Source organism: Strix aluco, chromosome 14 (genome assembly GCF_031877795.1).
Source record: "Strix aluco isolate bStrAlu1 chromosome 14, bStrAlu1.hap1, whole genome shotgun sequence".
Lineage (NCBI taxonomy): Eukaryota > Metazoa > Chordata > Aves > Strigiformes > Strigidae > Strix > Strix aluco.
Window position 1 is genome coordinate 16,348,256 of NC_133944.1, and position 20,972 is coordinate 16,369,227.

Consider the following 20,972-nt stretch of genomic DNA (forward strand, 5'->3'; position numbering starts at 1 on the left):
ATTCCTTGATTTGAACGTGAAAAAGATTACCTGCAAAAAGAAAGGAAGCTTTGAGTAGAAGCATGACTGCCAGATTTCCATATTAGCTAAGTGAGGTGGAAGTAACATACATGAATGGCAACAGTCAGCATTGAAAAAGTACAAGGTCCTCTTTCCCCCTGTTTTATACATAGTATCTGAAGTACCATATTTGAACCTGCCAGGAATTCCGATGTTCTTGTTTCAGAGTTGTTGTGCTCATTCTTATTTGGGGTTGTAAAGATTAAGTTCATCATTTGACTCAGTTGTTATGCTAGTTCAGCAGCATTGTAAAATTCTGACCCAAGACATTGAGGTGTGAGATTAAAACACTGAAGGCCTTCTGTGCTTAATAGCAAGCAGTCTGAGTTTCATGGTGAGGTCTTTTAGACTTGCAGCTAGCTGAAAATCCTATAGCGGAATCTGTAAGAAGAAAGATTTAAATAAAAAAGAATAGCAGAGACTTAGAAAACCACTTTTTGTTCAGTACAGTTGGATACTTAAAATATGCTGTGCTAGACCCGGTGTATAATTGCACCGTTTGAGTGACTGACAAAGATTCTGGCATTTTTAGCAGGTGAGACACTTGCTACCCAGAAAGCTCTGAAATATGTAGTTTGAAGTATCTGTTTGACATTGAGCTAAAATTTCAGTCTTGCTTCCAAACACACTTTAAAAAAAAAAAGCTTTATTGCTAAACCTTTCTTTTTCCCCTCCTCAGATTCTTGAAAAAACTGCTTTTCCGAACAGTGTTGCTCTAGACATCTGTATGCACAATCCGTCTTGGAAACCATTAATTAAAAAGTAGGAATTTCATTGTCTCTCTTGCTGTTTTTCATGTATATTCAGTTGTTTTAGAACTCTTAGAAGGATTGTCCATCTTTGGGTTACTTTTAAGATCTGGACAATGGCAGATCTGATAAGTGATTTTGAATAGAGATATAAATGTTTCTATAAACTGCACACCAGATCACAGCCTTATTTAATTCAAGATTCTTCTTTGTATTTCGACAACTGTTTTCAAAAAGATCTGCTAAGTGCTTTTTTTGTTTGTTTCTTTGTTTCAGACTGAATGCAGTGCAGTGTAGAGCTTTAACATGTCTTCATAGCATTTTGTTAGTGTCAGATGTGGATTGTCTTGGAGGAGCTTCAGCACTTCAGTCCCTTGCACAGCATCTCTCACGCCTAGTCTTTTCCAAAACGGGTAAGAAGTTTAGTAAAGGGGGCTTGCTGACACCCTTTGCTGAGCGTACAGATATAGACTAGCTATGTACACTGTTACGTTTTGACGCCATTTTATTACTAATTTTATCCCTTTGGCCTTTCAAAATAAGGATACTGAATGTTGGAAATGTGCTGACAAAACAGGGTATCCTGATAAGATGGGTTTATCCAAATTGCATCTTGAGTAAGTATGCTCCTAATGCAAGAATATGCTTTACATCGGTGTGTGCACACAGAAAGTCACTAAGTTAGTGGATGAATCCTGCCTTGCTGTGAGACCAGAACTGTTTGCTTGATTATATTTGTAATAATAGCAGTTTTTCATCAATCAGACAATGCATGAAGAAGATGGGACGTTTTCTTTTTAAACGTGCTAACTAGCCTAAATGGAAATGTGAAAAAAAGGGTATCTAGCACAGTCTTTCACATCATTTTTCTAGAAACCCTGTGAAGTTGTGGCAAAGGTGGTTGTTGCAAAAATCTCCGGAATGTACATGCTTATTACAGTAGGAAAAAGAGCAGCCACCTTTTGTCTAGGATATGCTTTATGTGTATGATTGCATAGTTTTATTGAAAATATATTTGTAGTAAGGAAATATGCAAAGTTTTTATGACTAAATATTAAAACTGCTCAACTTCCTGTTATGGTGGTAGTTCGATTTCCATGGAGAAGGCAATACATTTCATTTTTCTAAAAATACTCTTTTAGAATATCAGAGATACGCTGGTAAACACCAGAATGTATCCACTGTAGTTCCTCGAAGGCACACTATTTCATAGAGATACTGTCATGGTTTCCCCATACATCTGCTAGTATCAGTATTACTGGGTGTCCTAGTGTAGATATGCAGCAGTTAGTATTTCCAGCTACCTCCTATAATCTTATATATCAAATCAGCATTATACCAGTAATACTGTTGGACCATTTATGCGATGATCTCTCTGTTACTGATGCTAGAGAAGCTGAACTGAGATTAAAAAAAAAAAGGAGGAAAAAAAAAAAAACAAACAAACTGGTTCCAAGTTGATGATCTGGTTCCCTGACAGGCTGCTTCATTCAGACTATTCTGATAATCTGTTTTTGTTTTAAGGTCAGTGATGATGGCTTTTCAAAAAATAAAAGATATTCTTAGAGGCTGGAAAAGCCTGCCAATTCTCAAAATTGTCAGGAAGCATTTTTCCTAAGAGATCTGTTTAAGTCTAGCATATGTATAGCTTTGTCATTTCTTGTCTCTTAGAAGCTTGAGAAACTCTGTTTTCTTCCCTTACTTAAAGCGTCTTCATTTGTAGTCACAAATGTGGTGTATGTAGTTTTTACTTGCTGTAGTGAATAGTATGACACTACACTAATGCTTGAAAATGCATCTGCCTGCAGAACACAGTTTTCTCTATGTCATTAAAAGCATGTGTCCAGTCTATGGGAACATTATTACTGAGAGTGTAGTGCCTGAAAAACTAAAATGCAGGAAATGAAAATAAATAAGAAAACATATGCAAGGAAGTTCACATAAAATATTCTGTCTCATGCTTGAAGAGCAGGACTTCCAGGATTTCAAGGTCTACATATTATGCTTTGCAATAGTCAGAAAGTCCTTAGATGAAACTGGAGAAGTGGCTAGCCAAAGACAGAGGGTGCTAATAAATTAGTTCAATGGCTCAGGTCCATTTTTGTTAATATTTTTTTAATAGTTAAATGGAATGTGGTGGAAACTGCCTGATAGAGTTGATAACATACCAACATGTGGTTAATAGGAATTCTGTGGTTTGCAGGGTGAAAGAGAGGCATAAAGATCTAGTTGTTTACATGGGAAAGGAAGAGATATATATGAAATAATCAAGAGGTTCTGCCTCTGGAGTGGTCCAGAAAATAAGAACACATTAGAGGAAAATAAAAAGCTTCAAGAAATGCAGAACACGCATTGAGGATGATGGCTGGTATTGATGAATTTGTAGTTAAACAAGAATAATGCACTGTTTGAGTCATAGATTTCTGAAAGGTTATTAAACCACCGGAAAACATGCTCTTTATATGAATTGGAAAGAGTCCAGTGTTCTGGATGTCTAAAAAGCCTGCTTGAAAGACAGAAGAAAGGAGTTACAGTATGCAGTCAGCTTCTGTAGTTTCCTCAGTTCCTGTATTATGGCCTCCATGTGATACCAGTTTTCAAGCTTCTGTTCCAACGGCAGTGGCTTGTACTATATGTTAGGTCACACAAGTGGCTTAACCAGGGATGTGCCTGAAAATGAGGACCAACTGTGGTCTAACCTCCAGATGCAATTAATACTGAATTCAAACAAATCACTATGGTTACAACCTACAAAGACCAGTCTCTGAAAATCTAGTGCTTCCTGTTTGTGGTAGTACCTGGAGGAACAATTAAGGGATTAAGGAATTTGTATTTCTTTGGTTTTTATATCCTTCATCTTACTGTTTAACTTTTGGCTCTGGGTTCAATTCTTTGACAGAACTCCCTACAGACACAGAATTCCTGGAAGCCATAACCAGTGCTTTGAGGGCTCTCCTACAAACAATGGCATCAAAGAACATCTCCCAGGTAAAAGCTGTCAAACTCAAATGCTCTGGTAGGTTCAAATTCATGTGAGATAGTGCTGGAAAGTTTTTGAAACAAAACCATTTAAATGAAGTGCTAAATTTCAGCAACTGTGAACACTGAAAGAACAGATTTAATAGCATTCACTCTTTGTATTTTTGATGGACCTTAAAGGAATTCTTTTTTTTATGTATCTCCTCCTTAACATGTAAACAGGTGAAAGTTATTTCAAAACCAAAACAGCAATAAGCCGCGAGTGTATTTAGGAGATGGATATAATGACAAGCATTTAGTAAATTAGCACATAGAAATGTGGATTCTTTGTTTCCTGATGTCATCTAGCTGAACCTGGTTCTCCTTCTAGAATCTTGGTTGGATATGAATTAGGGAGCTAAATATAGGAATAAAACATAATAGTTTGTTATAAAAGACTTAATACTACATGGTCTGCTGGTCCTCTCTGGCTTTAAACTGAAAAATTAGCTTCTGTACTACAAGTTGTACTGAGTTGGAAGTTGAGCTAGGTAAATTTGTGACAATATGTTTGAGCTCGGAACTTTTTCCTTCAGTTTCATGACAGCCTTGGTTATTTTATGGAAGAAACACCTTAAGAAGTTGAAAGGGAGAGTTTAACTCTTTTCTTGCTAATTACATTTTCAGAATGAATGTAGTTTTCATAATACAGAACTTTTTGTTTCTCTGTTAAAATTTGCCTGTGCTCTGTAAAAGCAAATGATCTAAATGTCATATTTTCAAATATCCATGAAAATGTAAATATGTCTTCCTTTTTTTTTTTTTTTCCTCCCCCCTTGCTTAACAGTGTATGACTCCTGAGCAGCTATTGGCTTTATGTGAAGCTGGCATTCACAGCAGCAATGCCAGTGTTAGAGTGAACGTAGTGAGCATCCTTGGAATTTCTGGCAGTGTCCTGGCAAAAGGACAGGATACAGCTGAAACACTAAAGGTGAAAAAGCAAACTTTGCATTGCAGGCCTAAAACAGTTCTGATACTTCTTTCAATTTTCTTAAGCATTGCTGGAAAAAATGAATTTTTCTCTCATTTCAGATGATTGGAAAATTTCTTCTTGACGTTGCTATGAAGGAATCTTCTCTTGTGGTAGCAGGGGAAGCCTTGGATGCACTTTTTGATGTATTTGCAGATGGTAAAGAAGCAGAAAAGGCGGCGGTACAGATCAAGTTGCTTCCAGCACTGAAAGAATTTCAGCCAGTGTTCAAAATGAGGGTAGGCATCAAATGCAGCCAGCTCAGGGTCTCAACACACAATGTGGGCTAAAGCTTTCAGATTTGGGCTGCTAGAAGAGATAATTAAGCAGGAATGTATGGCTTTATAAGATGACAAAAAAAATAATTGAATTCCTGATATTCTGCTTTAGAGGAAAGCAAATACATTTACCTTGCAGTTCACAGAACTGTCAAGGTAACAGCGCAGCATCTGCCTTGCAACATCTGCATTACCCCATCAGCGTTATTGATGACTAAATCACTGCATTGATCTGAAACCCTTGTTCAAAAAAAAAAAAAAAGTCCTGCAGATGTCTGTGGAGGAGAACAGCTAAATTGGTGCGAGAGAAGTCCCCTCTAAAGTTACATTGACATCTTTTGTTTTTAACTTGCTGTAGTTGCAGGTGGAGATTTTTGTTCTGTTGTTGGTTCATTAAAGTAGACCATGTATTCTGTATTTTCAAGAATCACAAGGCCAAAAATCTACAGAAAATAAGCCTATGTTTCAGATTTATGAGTAAAACAGCATGCCAATAGTAGTCTAGTTTTAGGCAGAGATGTATTATAGTGAATTGACTTGCAGAAATAATTGCTAGCTACGCACGTGCACATGTGAACATGTTGGAGTTCTCAAAAGGCATGGGTGGCATGTCTTGATAGAAGACCTATATAGAATTACTGTAAACTTTAGGTGGTCTAAGAGCAGAAACTTCTCCATTAGTAAAGTATGTATTTTTTGGTTTTACAGATGCGAAAAGAAGGCAAAGGACAATATAGTACAGATCAACTGTGTGTTCTTGACAATGTGAAGATGAATTTGAGAAGATTCATTGCATATCAGGAGACACTAGGGAAAACCCCAACTTGAAACATCGAGGAACTTGAAACTAAGGTTTCCCTTATTGAATAATGTTTTCCAAAAATACAACCGTTTTGAACTTCTAAAATTTATTGAGCAGAGCAGTTTTGCTTTCATGTTAATACTGCATTTTTTTACATTCATTATTTTTATACTTCTGGGTTGATGCAATATGAAAGTCACATCAACGTCAAAAAACAGAGCATACTTTGAGATAAAGTGTTAGCAGTGATAAGAATGTGCTCTTGCAGTCCTGACGTCTGTACATAGCACCACTGTCATTGTTTCAAAATCTTTATGTATCCTAGCGGAAAACTATAATTGCATGAAAAAGTAATTTAGAGAATATTCTTGGTTATGTGCCAGATCCAGAAAAAAAAATTTAAAAGCTCAAGATCTTTTTCAGGGAATCGAGCAGCGGCAGAATGTTCATATTTGCTATTTGCTCTTACCTATTTCTAGAATTGCACAGGCACTTATGGCAGACTTCCCAGGAGAAGTGTGTGACAAGTGTGTAGATTACTGTCAGCACTTGGGTCTGTTACTTCATGAGGTTTATTGAAGAGAAAACTGTATCAGATTCATTTATGATAAATTCAGTATGATAGCTTTTTGCTGTGGAAGTCAGTGTAAGAGGATACTACGTTTACACGCAGCTCCCTGGTTTTGCTTTATTTTGATTGGTATTTCTGAAAATCAAGTCTCCTGATTTTCTTATTTGTAATTCTACATCAGGATGAATTTAAATTCAGGGAAGCAGTGTACCTAATAAAAAGTATTTTTTTATATTGAGATATTCTCTAAAGTAACTTTGTAATTGCTTAAAATATCTTTTTCAAATATGTGTGATAGAGATTTGTAAGCCGTAAAATACGGAAACTATTTTCAAAGAGTATCACTGATGAAGATTGTATGTGAATTTCCACATATCAGAAGCTTTGGTTCTGTTTCTGTGAATGAGATCCTCTCATACACAATTTTAAGGGAAAAAACCTGCAACCAAATATAAGAACATTTTGTTATGCTGGTTTTTGAAATAGGAATTTTTTTCCCCCCTCTTCTCTTAACATGCTGCCTTAGCACAGGCATCTGGTTTTTGGCAAAATTTTGCCCATGGTGTTAGGCATGGAACTACAAAGTTGCTCAGTTTGTTAGTTTTCAGTCTCTTACATTGGAAAGCAGGCTCAGGAACTGATCGGATAACTTGCAAATTGACTGACTTTATGCAATCCTGACATACGCTATTTTGTCAAATGCAAGAGAAAGTGAAAAATGAATTTAAGCAGCTATACTGCCTGGAAGTCCTGTTATTGCTATTACTTTACAGGAGTTGGATGAAATGTGTGAGGTGATGCAATGCCTGCTAATCAAATGAGTGAGTGGGATCAGGAGGGCTCAAGGTCCATTGAGCCTGGCCTGGAGAAGTCTAGGAGAAGTCCTGAGGAGCATGGAGTGATTGAAAGGTTGTCCTGGGATTTGGCAGGGGCAGGCAGCAAAGAGGGCTGGAGTGTAACAGCTGAGGAAAGAGTAGCTAGGTGGATTATGGCATAAGACTGCACAGTGTGTGGATTTTAATCTTAGTGTTACTTATACTTGCTGTACACTGAGGATAGTATAATATTAGCCTGATAAAAGATATTAATATTTGTTTGGAGCACTTAAAAGGACTTTCATCCAGAAAGTTCTCTCATTTTTGGGGTGCTACACTGAATTGCAGGATGATCAGGGTTGGAAAGGATCTCTGGAGGTCTCTTAGTCCAGTCCCCTGCTCAAAGCAGAACTTACTTTGGAATAAGATAGGTTGTGCTAGGCCTTGAACATCTCCAGGGATGGAAATCCCACAACTTCAGACAGCCTTTTCCAGTTCTTGACTGCTCTCACTGTGAACGCCTTTTTCCTTTTTCCCCCTTGTACCCTGCTGCAAAATGTGCCCCTTGTCCTTTGACTGCACACCACCAAGAGTCTGGCTCCATCTCCTTTTATAACCTCCATTTGGTAGTTGAAAACAATAATTATATTCCATTCTTCTCCAGACTGAATAAACCCAGTTCCCCCAGCCCTTCCTTGTACATCGTGTGCTGTAGCCCTCTAACCATCTTGGTGGCCTTCTGCTTGACCTGCCCTTTTGTCTTGCACTGGAGGGCCCAAAACTGGACAGTACTCCCGATGTGATCTCATGAGTGCTGAGTGGAGCACAGTAATCAGTTTCCTTGACCTGCTGGCCATGCTCCTGCCAGCGTAGCCCATTGTTAGCCATCAACACTGCAAGGGTGCACTGCTGACTTCTCTTCAGCTTATTGTCCATCATCTCTCCAAAGCTGCTCTTTGGTCATTCAGTCAAGAGCCTGCTCTGTTTCATGGGATTACTCTGTCCCAAGTGTAGGACTTTGCATTTTACATCAAGTGTAGCCATCAGAATCTGGTTCCTGGGGACTGTTAGAACAATGAGGTTACGTTATTTTTTGTTTAGGGTGGGGTTTTTTAGGTGACCGATGAGAAGAAATGTTTCATCTTCAAATATGAATCTGAAAGTTTCTGATAAATATATAGAAGATAGAGCATCCACTAGAAAACCTGTTTTTCTTTATGTAATCTATCAGACCCTGTTTTTTTCCTTCAAGTGAAAAGACAGTCATTTAAATATTAAACTATTCTCAGCAGTAGGAATGCATGGATTATTTTTTTTTTTGCTATGCACTGATCACTTGAATGTCTTACTAACAATAATTTGTGTCATAATAAGGTGCGTAGTATGAACAATGTCGCTTGCATATGATTTTTAGTGCTTAAAATATTTGCGTCTGTCTTCTGGTACACATGCCATTTCTAGATAATAGCTGAAAGAGAAACGAGGACGTGCAAAGGCATTTTGGTTTCTTGTGTGTTTGTACTAAAAGCCTAACATACAAAAACTAAAATAGTCCCTTCACCTTTGTTTCATCTGAGGGGACCAGAGCACTTTAGTGGGCCTGTTTGGCTGAGGGCACGAAACACTGACAAGCTGGTGGCTCTGACTGCAGCTCACCAAATGTGTTTGGGCTGATAGGTAAGCTGTAGCTCTTGGGAGGTGTTTTTGTTGTTTTGTTAACCTCATCGCTAATATTAATGACACTTTTATATGTGATTTCCTAACATCCCACGTTGTGAGACCATGTCAAAGTTGATTGCCCTTACCAGTGGCCCATAGCAAAATGGAGCCCTCATCTTCCTTTGAGTTTTCTACATTATAGTTATCTAATAATAATAATTGGCCATCTGCATATTTGGATGTCTGTACTTTTATTTCTCTGAATGAGAAAATCTTACTCTTATCACCTGCCTAGCTACCAGTTCAGTGTGACTTGCTCTTGGTGTCTAATGGAGATCTTGTGACTGAATGAGAGGTAATAATTTTCTATGTTAATTTAAAGAGCACGTTCTACTTGTAAGGGACAAGTAGAAAATAATAGGAGAAGCATGGAAAAAACTTTTTAAAACTTGACTATGGAAGACAAGGCAAGTTATCAGTGATTTAAAGAAGTGTCAGATCAGGGTCTAAAACCACAGGAAATTTAAAAGTCCAGAAGACCTAAGCTGTAAGATTGAGGCTGTAACAGTTGTTCCAACACAGTTAAGGAAGATTAAAACAGCAGCAGAAGTGATGATGTGGTGCAAATTAAATGTTCTGGGGGCTTTTTTGGCACTGGTTTATTTAAACAGATTTAGGGTAAGGTTGAGACGAAGACAGGATCCTTGACAGCGTACAGAGGCAAAGCAAGGTCTTGAAGATACTTTGAGGGTGGCAGAAATTGGACTGATCTAGACAGTGTGCAGCATAAGTAAATAGATGCTAAATAAACGTAAGTAATCTTCATCAGTTCATGTAATCACACAGATAAGACTGGTATCAACGTATCTGAAACTGAATTTGTTTGCTTATCCTGGTCCCTAAGGCATCATCTGTCTGTGCTTCAATTAAAAACTGTAATCCTTTGAAAGGACGGATTGCTGCTTTATTTGTCTCCCTGTCTGACACCTAGCACAACAGAATCTGGCTCTGAGTTGAGATTTTATACCAAAATAGGTGCTGAATTTAAGTTGGACTATGGTATTAAGTAAAGAGGGCTGTTGCCTCCCCACCCTGTTCAGAAGCAGTAGGACTGGTGGCATTTGTTGCTGCTTTGGCCTCTCTGCAGCCTGCAAAATGTTGAATCCCCAACTGTGTAGATAAGGAGTTATTGCTGTGTGGTTTTATTTTTGCTCTCTATGAAAAGAAAGAAGTGGCAAGATTTAAATAAGCATTTGTTGTGAAGTACTTTTTATACATCATGCCTTGACATTCAGAAGATGGCCGTATACCACATTATAGTCAATAATTAACTATTTGGGGTTTGTGGTGCGTGGTGAAGGTATTTTTTTGCACAGTACGTTTTTTTTTAAAGATTGTCATCGTAGAGGAACAAGAATCACTTTAACGAGTACTACTTGGCTTGGTTTTAAGTTTGTATTTTGAGAGAAAATATTAAAAACATCAGAGCACAGTAAAATTACAAAATGAGAACTGTCACATAAAAAAATAATTTAAAATTTGTTTGTAGTTTAAGTATGATAAATGAAATGTATATCTTGTGAAATATTAACATAAAACAACCAAACAAAAATGCACATAAACTCAAGTTCTGTTTCCTTCGTAATTTTCAGTAAAGGCATTCCCAGAGGATTGGATAGAAATGTCTAGCCTTACATTTACTGTTGCAAATTCAAATTCAGGCAATGGTAGTGGTAATTGAAAATAATGTAACTGTTCCTTTCTGGCACAGATGAATTGAGCAAACAATCTAAATATAGTTTGCGCTGGACATACTGTTAAGATATATAACATTAAGATAATTGGCAAAAACTGAAAACTCTGACAGTTGCAGCAGATGAAGAAACGTGAAGTTTTTCCACAAGGACTGAAACATGGTGAGCCTTTGTGTGTGAAGAAGCTTTTACTTGAGTGGTGGGATTTTTTTGGTCTAATTTCCAAATAAATTCAAACTGTTAACTTTTGTACCTTCTGGGAAAAATAGCATGCATTTAAATTGATTCACTCTAATTCCATTTTGTTTCTGTATTATTTTCATAAGTTCCTTGTTTCCGTGAGAGGCATTTTGTCAGACATAATTCAGTGACCACATAAAAACATAGTTTGAGACTTGCACACAAAGGATATGGTAAGACGCATTTTTTTTTTTCTTTCAGATCTGAGTGTCAAGAACTCCTTGCACTACTGTTATATTAAAGGCTTAAATCAAACTGCTTGTGAGCTGAAATAAGATACCATTGTAATAATCTGTACGCTGTTAGAACAGTTGTGGCCGCTCGTGTTCTCAACATAGCTGAGGGTCCCGATGCAGCCCTGGGCTTGCGAGGCACTCACATAAATACCTATACCGCTTTTAAAGATGCACTGGGATTTCAGTATGCCTTCTCCTGGTTTTGTGTTCCTTTTTTGACAAAAATCCCAGTGGGGATTCTTTTTCTTTCTCCTTTGACGTGAATTTTTTTTTTGAACTTTTAAGGAAAATTGCATTGGCCTCTTCCCTCCTCCCCACCCCTTGATGGAGAGTGAAAGGCACTTCCAGAATTTAACAGAAGAATGGCTGATTCAGCTAGAAAATGCATGATGTTTCTAAATAACCTTTTCTGGGAAGTTCTCTTTTTTAGTAAGTAAAAGAGTTAAAGTTCAAAGTCATGATTGAAAAAAATCAGTTTGACCATATTCAAGTGGGGTTTTTTTTGGTTGGGTTGGGGGGGTGTGTGTGTGGTGTGTGTTTGCCCCCCCCCCATTTTTCTTTTTTTTGTTAATACCCCGTAGGTATACTCCCTAATCTAAAGCCTTTGGGTGGTACTACACCACCTGTGTTGTGTCCTGGTTTTATTTGCTTGGGACTAGGGTTGCTACTGAGGAATCCTGTAAATGAATAAACCTCAGTCCTACAACAAAATGTGTTTACATTTATGTGCTATGAGTGTAGAACAAATAATCGTTTTTGCAGAATTAGCTTTTTTTTTTAAAAAAAAGGTATTTTGGTATTTTTTCTGTTACTGGTATCTCCTTAAGGATAACATGAAATACTTTATTAGATTCATGCTCACTTTTCTATGTTGGTGTTAAAAAAAAAAATTAATGAATTGAAACTTTTTATTTGCATCTCTGATGTAGGAGAACCATCAGGCTAGTAATTTTCTAGCTACCTTTTTCTGGTATGTTTATAATTCTCAGAATAACTCAAGTATGTGGGTTTTGGAAAATAGGATTATTCAGGGTAGTTTTTCTCCCAATTCCAAGCTGTGCTTAAGTCCCACCAGTTTTCACTTAGCTTTTGATGGTAGTTTTAGGCACAGATCCTAATTCTCAAAGCAATTAAGTCTGTCAGCTCAAAAAACAAGTTTCACCCTACAGCTTCTTGCTGTAGTTGGGTTTCTCTTGGACAATGCAGGTCAGACACCCTGACAGAACTGGAGGACTGAGGCCAAAATGTCCTGCTCTGGGATGGTGGGGAGAAGCCAGAACTTTAGTCTTTGGTTGTCATCAGGAAGTGGTGCTAAGTTAAGGCTTCTTTGCAAACTGTCCATCTCATAGAATTGAAATGCAGCTTTTTAATTCCAAAACCTCCACCTCCGTCTTTCGAAAGAGAAATCCTCTCCCATGCAATTCTGAAACTATGTGAAGCACCAGGCCCTCTATGCAGTATGCTGGAAACTTTCTAGCTGATACTAAAGATGTTTTAAGGCTGTAGTATGAAAACACTAAAAATAAAACTGAATCTGACCTGAACTTGTACTACTCAATGTTGCTGTTTGCTGTGTTGTATGTAATGTGTTTTTCCATCTGCAGAAGCAGAACATACCAATGTAGCACCTAGACTCTCTTTTCCTCTCCTTTGGAGCTGAGGGAAAGGCAGGAAGACGCAGAGTGTCCATAACCATCCCCAAAACAGTTTTAGGGGAGTGCAGTGGCAGCTGACAGTGTAGGAGAAGGGTAATGCGACCGCAGAGCGCTGGTACTGGTGCTCCCGACGCCCTTATCTCCTGTACACAGGCACCAGCCGAGCGGGCTGACCGAAGCAGCACCCCCCACAGCGGAGCCCTCCCCGCCGCCCCGGCCTCCGCCGCCGGGGCCCTCTGCCCGCGGCCGCCTCCCGGCTGCACCTGCCGCCGGCGGGGCTGGGGGAGCGGGCCGAGGGCTCGTCCTCCGAGCGCGGCCCCTCCTGCCGCTGCCCCCCACGCCTGAAGCGCGCGGCCCGGCGCGTCTCCCGGCGGCCGGCGCCCCGCTGAGGGCTGGCCCGGGACGAGGCCCGTTCTGCCCTGAGAGGAGCCGCCGCTCCCGCCCGGCCGGGGGCGGGGGGGGGGGGGGGGGAAACTCCGCTCCCCGGCGGCAGAGACGCGGGGGGAGGCCGGCGCCGGGCCGGGGGCGGCGGGCTGCCGGGCCGAGGCCGTGGTCCGCCAGGGGCACCGCCCGCCCGCCCGGCCCGGCCGCCGCCGCCGCCCCCCTTTAATGCGCGCGGCCCGTGTGCCGGCGGCCCAGCCGGGCCCCGCCTCGCCGCGCTCGCCAGGAGGGGCGGGGGCTGTGGAGCGACGGCAGCGAGCAGGCAGGCGCGGAGCTGCCCTTCCATAGGAGCCGCCATTAGCGCTGGGACCCGGTGACAGGGTCTCGGCGTCGGCGGCCGGCGCGGCGCGGGGAGCGGAGGCAGCCGGGGTGGGTCCCCGTTTGATGGATCCCCGGATCGCCTGGTTCCAGCCAGAGCAGCTCGGCCCCTCGAACCGCCTGTGGATGCAGATCTGGGAGACCACGCAGGGGGTCCGCAACCTCTACTTCCAGCAGCAGCAGCAGCAGCAGCAGGAGCAGCAGCAGCAGCAGCAGAGCGCCCCCGCCGGGGCCGGCCCGGCCTCCCCGCCCGGCATGTACCGCGCCCCCCGCGCCGACCCCCAGCCCGACTTCCTGCCGCTTGAGAGCGCCAACAACCAGCACAACCGCAGCCACCACCAGGCCTCGCCGCCCCCGGGGGCCGCCGCCTGGGCCCGGCCCGCACGGGGGGGGCCGCCCGCCGCCGCCGCCGCGGCCGCCAGCAACAAGAGGAAGCGCGACAACAAGGCCAGCACCTTCGGGCTCAACTACAGCCTCCTCCTGGGGCCCCCCGGGCAGGGCCGGGCCCCCGCCCTGGGGGACGAGCCGGCCGCCCGGGCCCAGGCCGGCCTGGCCGAGCCGCTCTACACCGGCACCCCCTGGAAGAAGAGGAACTACAGCCAGGGAGTCGTGGGGTGAGCGGCCGCCGCGCCGGGCCGGAGGGCGGGCGAACGAGCGAGGGGGCTGCCGGGCAGCGGCCAGCGCCGGGCCTGGCCCCGGCCCGGCCTCCGGAGGAGGCGGGGGTCGAGGCCCTCCCCGCCCCGGGGCCCGCGCGGGGAGCGCGGCCGCACGCCGGGGCCGGGCGGCAGGAGCGGGGCGGCGCGGTGTCGCGCACGGGGCGGCCGCCGAGGTGGCGGCGGGGGACGCTGGGCCGCGGCACCTGAGGCGCGGCGGCGGGGCGCGGCCCAGGCCCCGGCCCCGGCCCCGGCCCCGGCCCCGGCCCCGGCCCCGGCGGGTGGCGCAGGGTTGCCGGCCCGGGCCCCCGGGGCACCGCTCGCTGCCGGCGGGGAGAGGTGGTGGGGGGGGCGGGCAGCGGGCGCCGAGCCGCGGCCCCGGCTGTCAGTGCCCGGCGCGGCGCGGGCCGCCCGGGGAGAGGCCGTGCCCGGCGGTGCCCGGCGGCCGAGCGGCCTGCGGCGGGGCAGCCCCTGGTGCGCCGCGGCGCTGAGCGACCCACCCTCGGGGCGAGCGGCGCCGGGCCGGGCCGTGCGGGCGGCCGGGGCGGCGGCTCCTCGGGGAGGGGGTATAAAGCGAGCGGCGGGTGCCCGGGTGCCCGTGTGCATGCTAATGGTGCGGGCACGCCTATCCGCAGGGGACGGGAGCTCCTCGCAGGCTCTTCTGCTGTCACCGCGGGGGCACGTGGGGCGTGTTGCACGCTCCTCGCCCGGTAACGCGCCTGGCTCCTCAGGCGCGGGTGCTCCGCTGTCACCCTGCTGCTCGCTTTGCGGTTAGTCGGGGCGGTTTTGTGGTCGTTGAGACGTCTCACGCCGGTCCTGCTCACGCACATGCTGCGAGGCAGGGTGAGGCGCGTCGCTCGGCTGTAGCTCGGGGTGGCCGAGCGGGGGGAGGGAGGAGGACGGCGGGCAGCGCTGTCAGCTGGGCAGGTCCTGCCCGCCCGCCCTCCGCAGCCGCTGTCAAGCACGCTTCTGAAGCTTTGTGCTACGTGTGGAACTATAACTTAAAAAAATTGTTAATCTGCTGCTGTTAAAGTGCACGGACGAGATAATTACATGGGCAGTGCATTTTCTAAGACCTGACAGAGAAGGTATGCACGCATCCTGGCACTCGCGCTCGGGAATAAACTCGCAGGCATCTGTAGAGCGTTATGGATTTCAGTATGGGATTATTAATGGTTTTCATGGATCTCTGACTGTGGAATGCGCGTGCTGATCCGAGTGTTTTGTCCGTAGTGTTTTCGTGTTAGCTTAGGTCTCATCGGTTGACATTGCACAAGCCCACAGAGATGGAGGGCGGGCAAACATGTATCTTCCATTTACCTGAAAACTGTTTTGAGCTCTCCCCCACCCCCCCCTTTTTTTAAGCACGAGGACGTCTTCTGGTATGGATGATGCCCTGGATAAAAGCCATTTGGTAACTTCTGTGGCTTTTTTTTTTTTAAAAAAGTTCATGCTTTTCAAAATACAACCTTTGCCTTGACCCATAGCATATCCCTCCTCCCCGCGGCAAGAGCACTTTGACATGTATTTGACTTGTTAAGTACGGATCTCTGGTGTGATGTATGCAGGTGTAATACCCTTTCCAATCCTGCTCCTTTACAAACCAGCCTGGCTTGGTTCCAGGGTTCAGATGGCAGAGGTGTATGGTGACAGTCAAAGGCCAGGAAGAGCTCGTTTTAGAAATCAGTAATGATTTGGGTGCGTCAGTTTTTGTGTGCCCAATTTGTATCTAAGGGTGCTTCAGCCCCGTCCCACTGGAAAGCGTTGACCTCAGCCTTCTGAAATTGCTGTTCTGTAAGATTTGTCAAAATGACTATTCAAATTTGCTGGTCGCTTTGGAAAACAAACTCTTACCACCTCTGGCTCCCTATTTTCTTGCCAGCTCCTACGTTTCCTTTACTGCTGGGGTTATAATAATTTATAAAATGACACTGCAGAAGTGTGCTATTTTAATTTCTGTAGTCACTATACATTGGAACCTTCTGTAACTTTCTTCACATGACTTAAAAGTAATGTGTGCAAAGCATACCAGGTGCTGAATTTCTGTAATATAGTTTTTGGACTCTGTTTATGTTCTAGCTTGTCACTTACTTGAAGGTTGAGGAACATTTTTTAGAAGTGCCTTTCTCTCTCTGTCTTGTAAATCCATAAACCTTTTCCCTGTACTGAAGATATGGGGGCGGAGGGGAAAAGGGTGAGCTTCAGCAAGAGATTAGTAGTGATAATAATAATAACAACTGTACCACAGTATTCAAGGTGATGTCTTTGCTAGAGTAGTATTTTGGTTGAATCAGTTTTAAACTCCAAGTGGAAGCATGTTGTGGACTTTTTTTTTTTAATAGTATCAAAAAGTAGTCAGATATGTTGGTCTACATTTGGCTTGACTGTCTAGTTTGCAGCATATATTTACAGGATGCTCAGGCTCTGTTTTAGCTGTTTCCTTTGTTCAAAGCAGAGTAAGGTAGAGTGTCTCAAGATACACCTGTATGCTGCTTTTCCTAAATTATGGAAGTGGGTGGTGTTTGCTTCTAAAAAGCAATTTATTCCAGAGGTATTTAGAGGCATTTGGCTAAAAAATCTTGAATGAAGAATTTTGAAAACAATTTCTAAAAGGAGCTGAAGCTTCTTAGGAAAGCGTAGAAAATGCTTAGGTCTTGCGAAGGTTGCAGTGTGACCGACTGGCTGCTGGCAAGGCCGCATGAAGCCTCTGGTGTAACTGCCTGTGGTGTGCACTGAGGTGCTGCCATTGCTCCTGCATACAAGTTTCTCTTTAATAATTGACTGTTGTAAGGTGCCTGTCTTAAGACACTGGACAGTGATGATGGATAGAGAGGTTTGTAAATGAGGTTGTGCTAAAGTAAATATTTTAAATTAATTATTTCTGACATGAATACCCACATTTGTCTTGACTAGTTCTAACACTTACTGGGGAAAAAAGACACCTGCAATTCTATTACAGCATTATTTGTGTGTTAACAGGTACCTTTCTCTTCTCTAATTGTTTCGATGCAAATTGTGAAAAAATAGTAAAGGTTCTCAACACTTTTTCCCTGTATACCATCCAGTTACTTTGTTCAGTTAATCACTTTAAACTTTGAATCTTTTGAACACAACACTGTTGTGGAACAGTCCCATTTTCAGCAAGGTTAGGCCTGACTTGCTGGCAAACACAGCTGAAAGCTGACATGTGACATTCATATTTCTAGTGCAAGGGTGTCGCTTGTGTGTACAGCTGTGCAAAACCAGCTCTGAATACTCGATTATATTGATCAGCTGCCTGGAAAAGCAGCCTCAATAACTTTTAGCTAGTTGAACAGTTTATGTAAACACCTAACAGAGTGTAACTAGCTGTCTAAAGATTTAGGTATGGTAAACATGTTGAAATAGTAGAGATTTTAGTTAAAAGCTAAGTATCCATTCAGTCAAATATTTGAGGTTTTTCTTTTCAGGTTTTTTATTTTTATTGAGAAACATACTTTCTTAGTTAATGCTGTTTATACAAAGAGATAACCAAATAATTAAAAATTATCCCCCAAAGTATTTTTTTTTTAAAGATCAATTTCTTACAAAGTATGTACAATATTTGCTAACATTCACCAATGCGGAAATACTGACATTCAACATGTGGCCAGTTTTTACTCCCACAGAGTTAATGATGCTATTGTACACATTGTATTCTGGCCTGTCTTTAATATTTTCCCTTATTCTAAGTTTTCAGATTTATAGTTCTATTAATAATGCAGATGTTTGCATTACAGGTACTGTACTTTGTTCTGGTACTCTTAACTTGGTGATTTCTGAAATACCACTGTAAATAAGTTGTTAGTGCTGCCCGCAAGTTGCTTTGCACCAGTTGGATTCAGTTTGCATATCTTTCATCCTCGGGGGACTTTGTCAACAGACAGTAGTGCTAAAAAGAACAGATATCGCAGAAAATGAATGAAAAGTTTTACAGCATGTATATGATGTTACTGTTGACTTAACATGTAACATACCTTTAAAGAGTTTAGTTGTATTTGCATTGACAGGGTACTTAGTAGCAAAAGTCAATGAGGATGTGGAGGAACGTGTGGGTTGGGGTTTTGAGGAGAATTCTGTGTGTGTGTGTGTCTGTGTCCTATGGGCAACAGTAAATGTTAGTAGTGTCACAATTAAAAAGAAAGAAAAAGAATTTGGGGTACTGAAATGGCCATTTTACAGCTTTCACTAAGTTTAGATTGAACCTAGCTAGAAGGTGACACAAGAAGAACTGCTTAAGCCAGAAGCCGTAAGCATAATAAAACCCAAAAAAAAAGACTTGCATGTAAATTTGGCTAGCTGCCTTGTAGGTTTCTGTGATTCTTGTGCCAAAAGAAAGAGTCCAGTTTGTATGCAGTTCCCAGGTAGGAGATAGGGATTTTGGGACTCTGTAGGGAGCTGGTTAGTTTTCACAGGAATCTGCAGCCAAAGTCAAGAACCCAATTCATGTGTGAGTTTAAGGAAGAAAATCTGTCAGTGTGTCCTCCCGAGGAGGAACCTGGGTTAAATAGAAAACAGTGCATTTTGAAATATTGAGTGCACACTGTTTTGAAGTACTGATGGAAACTTTGCCATGAAAGGGAGAGAATCCTGTGCCCCCAGAGGAGGGGTGTGCACCCGGCCGTGCGCACGCTCACAGGCTGCGGAATTGGTTGGCACGGAATTGAGCAGGCTTCAGTTTATTTGATATAAGGGTTCCCAGCATGTTGCTCAGGATTACAGAGGATACCATGAAATAAATCATAACTACTTTAGGAAGAAAATAGCTTAAAGCCATACGTCTTTGCTACAGAAATTCTATTATGATTTTTTTCACATGAAGTTCGTCAGCTTCTCAGATCTTTTTAATCTCTTTTTTGAAAGAAGCTAAGTGCATTAAGGCGGGTGCAAGCTCATTCTCCGCAGGCTTTGAGTTGACCAGAGGACATGTAGCTACAGTAACGCAGCTGTTTGCCTGAGATAACTTACCCTTGTGTCTCTTTAGCTCTTACTTGCTCAGGCCCTTGCATGGTATCAACCGCAGTAGCACGGTCTCCGTGTGGGTTAGAGCATGAACAGAAAGAGCTGGGTGTAGAGTGGGCAGAGCAAGTATAGAATCATAGAATCCTATAGGTTGGAAAAGACATTTAAGATCATCAAGTATGCGTACCTGCAGCAAAACATCCAGCCAGACTGAATACCTAGCTTAGGAAAGTCTGATAAAATCCTAATCAATTGTTTTACATCATGTACTATAAAGTGCTTAAATCAAATGCATGGGTGGTGCTTGATCTGCTGTTGCATTACTTGATACATACAAATGCTTCACACAAGTAAAACAAGCACTTCTGTGCACAGACTTCTGACTTCTGGTGAAACAACGAGGTGCACGCATGCCTTGTATCTTCTGTTAGAGTAGTTGCATGCATTTTGGATTAGTGAAGACATGTATGTTAAAACGCAGGTTGCAGCTGAATTCACTGTGTACATCATGTGTAAAAATGAATTAGGAAAAATTCATAGACACAAATCTGCGTGCTTCCTGCAGAAGCCTCTTACAGTGGTACTCTCTCCTCACTGTAGCTGTGTACGTAAGCTGTAAGGTAGAAGTGCAAGGATGTGGCTCAGGTGCAAATCCTTTCCTTGTGTCTGTCTGATAAGATCCACTGTCGCTCTTCGTCTCGTCCTGAGTCATGCCACAGCACAGTTCTGGCAGTACCCTTGTGACAGCTTGTGCAGCTCTTGAAGGCGGTCATCTGGGTTTTATGGAAGTGAAACCAGATATTTCCCCACAGCCTCCTTGAGTAAGAAATTACTTCTTTTGGAGGGGTTGGACAGAAACAAGTTTACTAGGGGATGAAGATGTTGGACTAAAGGCAGTTTGAGGACACCTTTAGGAAATATACTGTAAATATTATATAACAGTATTGTTTGAGCTTGCAGAAGTTTGGAATGGTGCCAACATTTCAGCACGTTTTGTTTAAACAATTTAAAGAGGACTTCAGAGGCCTGCTGGTTTCTACACATGCAAGGAAACAGCATGTGAATGTATTCTTGTAAACTTTTTTTTTCCTCCAAGTTTTACTTTCTGTTTGGGATTTGGGCACCTATTTACCTTGGAGTGTCTATATAAGGAACAGAAGTTTGGCAGACTTTTTTGGGTAGATAGGGATGTCTATATTAAGTAATAGGAAGAGTATGTCATTCCCTCTTGTGTGCTTACTGATTCCCAAGAGCTGATACATGCAGTATGCAGTTGAAAAAAGAGGATCTCACCCTGAATCTTTATTAGTATTATATTAAGATGTGTTGGGGTTGTAGCTCTTATTTTTTAATTGGCAAACGGTTAGTATAAGGTCAGTTTTAGGAAGCCTGAGATTGTATTGTTGGTCCTCCCAAACAGATGGGGACCTGTATCTTGAAAGCATATTGTTGCATTTTTCTCTCCTTCAATTTTTTTTTAAACCATCTTGCTGTTATACTTTGTTTCTGGGCAGCTTATACTCACTTATTTAATGTTGGAGTATGAGGTTCGTTTTTTACTTTGGGAATTTGCAAAACTTTGAAATGCACTTTTGAGAAGTTATGTGTGTAACCTTGCTATCAAAATAGGAAATCGTATAATACTTTATTTCTTTTTATTGACCTCATAATTTGGTAATTCAGAATACATCTCTGAATATGGGGTATGTGCTCCAAAATAACGCATGTGCCAAAATTAAAGAGGTGACTTTTGCTTCAAAGATTTTTGTTTGT

The 20,972-nt window shown here is 42.7% G+C and overlaps 2 protein-coding genes across 10 annotated transcripts in view; both read left to right on the forward strand.

Moving 5' to 3' along the window:
* HEATR3 (HEAT repeat containing 3) overlaps positions 1–12,710 on the forward strand; it is a 26,224-nt gene extending 13,514 nt beyond the window's left edge. For all 9 annotated transcript variants that reach the window (XM_074839780.1, XM_074839778.1, XM_074839779.1 and 6 more), the window contains 6 exons: positions 740–822; positions 1,086–1,222; positions 3,709–3,797; positions 4,615–4,758; positions 4,860–5,036; positions 5,784–12,710. In XM_074839780.1, coding sequence (XP_074695881.1) covers positions 740–822; positions 1,086–1,222; positions 3,709–3,797; positions 4,615–4,758; positions 4,860–5,036; positions 5,784–5,903 — 750 coding nt within the window. In that variant the 3' untranslated portion in view covers positions 5,904–12,710. The remainder of the gene's footprint in view (positions 1–739; positions 823–1,085; positions 1,223–3,708; positions 3,798–4,614; positions 4,759–4,859; positions 5,037–5,783) is intronic.
* Positions 12,711–13,440: 730 nt separating this feature from the next.
* The window catches only part of TENT4B (terminal nucleotidyltransferase 4B), a 46,031-nt gene continuing 38,499 nt past the window's right edge, over positions 13,441–20,972 (forward strand). Inside the window, exon 1 of the mRNA XM_074840119.1 lies at positions 13,441–14,180. Within this exon, the coding sequence (XP_074696220.1) occupies positions 13,633–14,180 (548 nt within the window). The 5' untranslated portion in view covers positions 13,441–13,632. The remainder of the gene's footprint in view (positions 14,181–20,972) is intronic.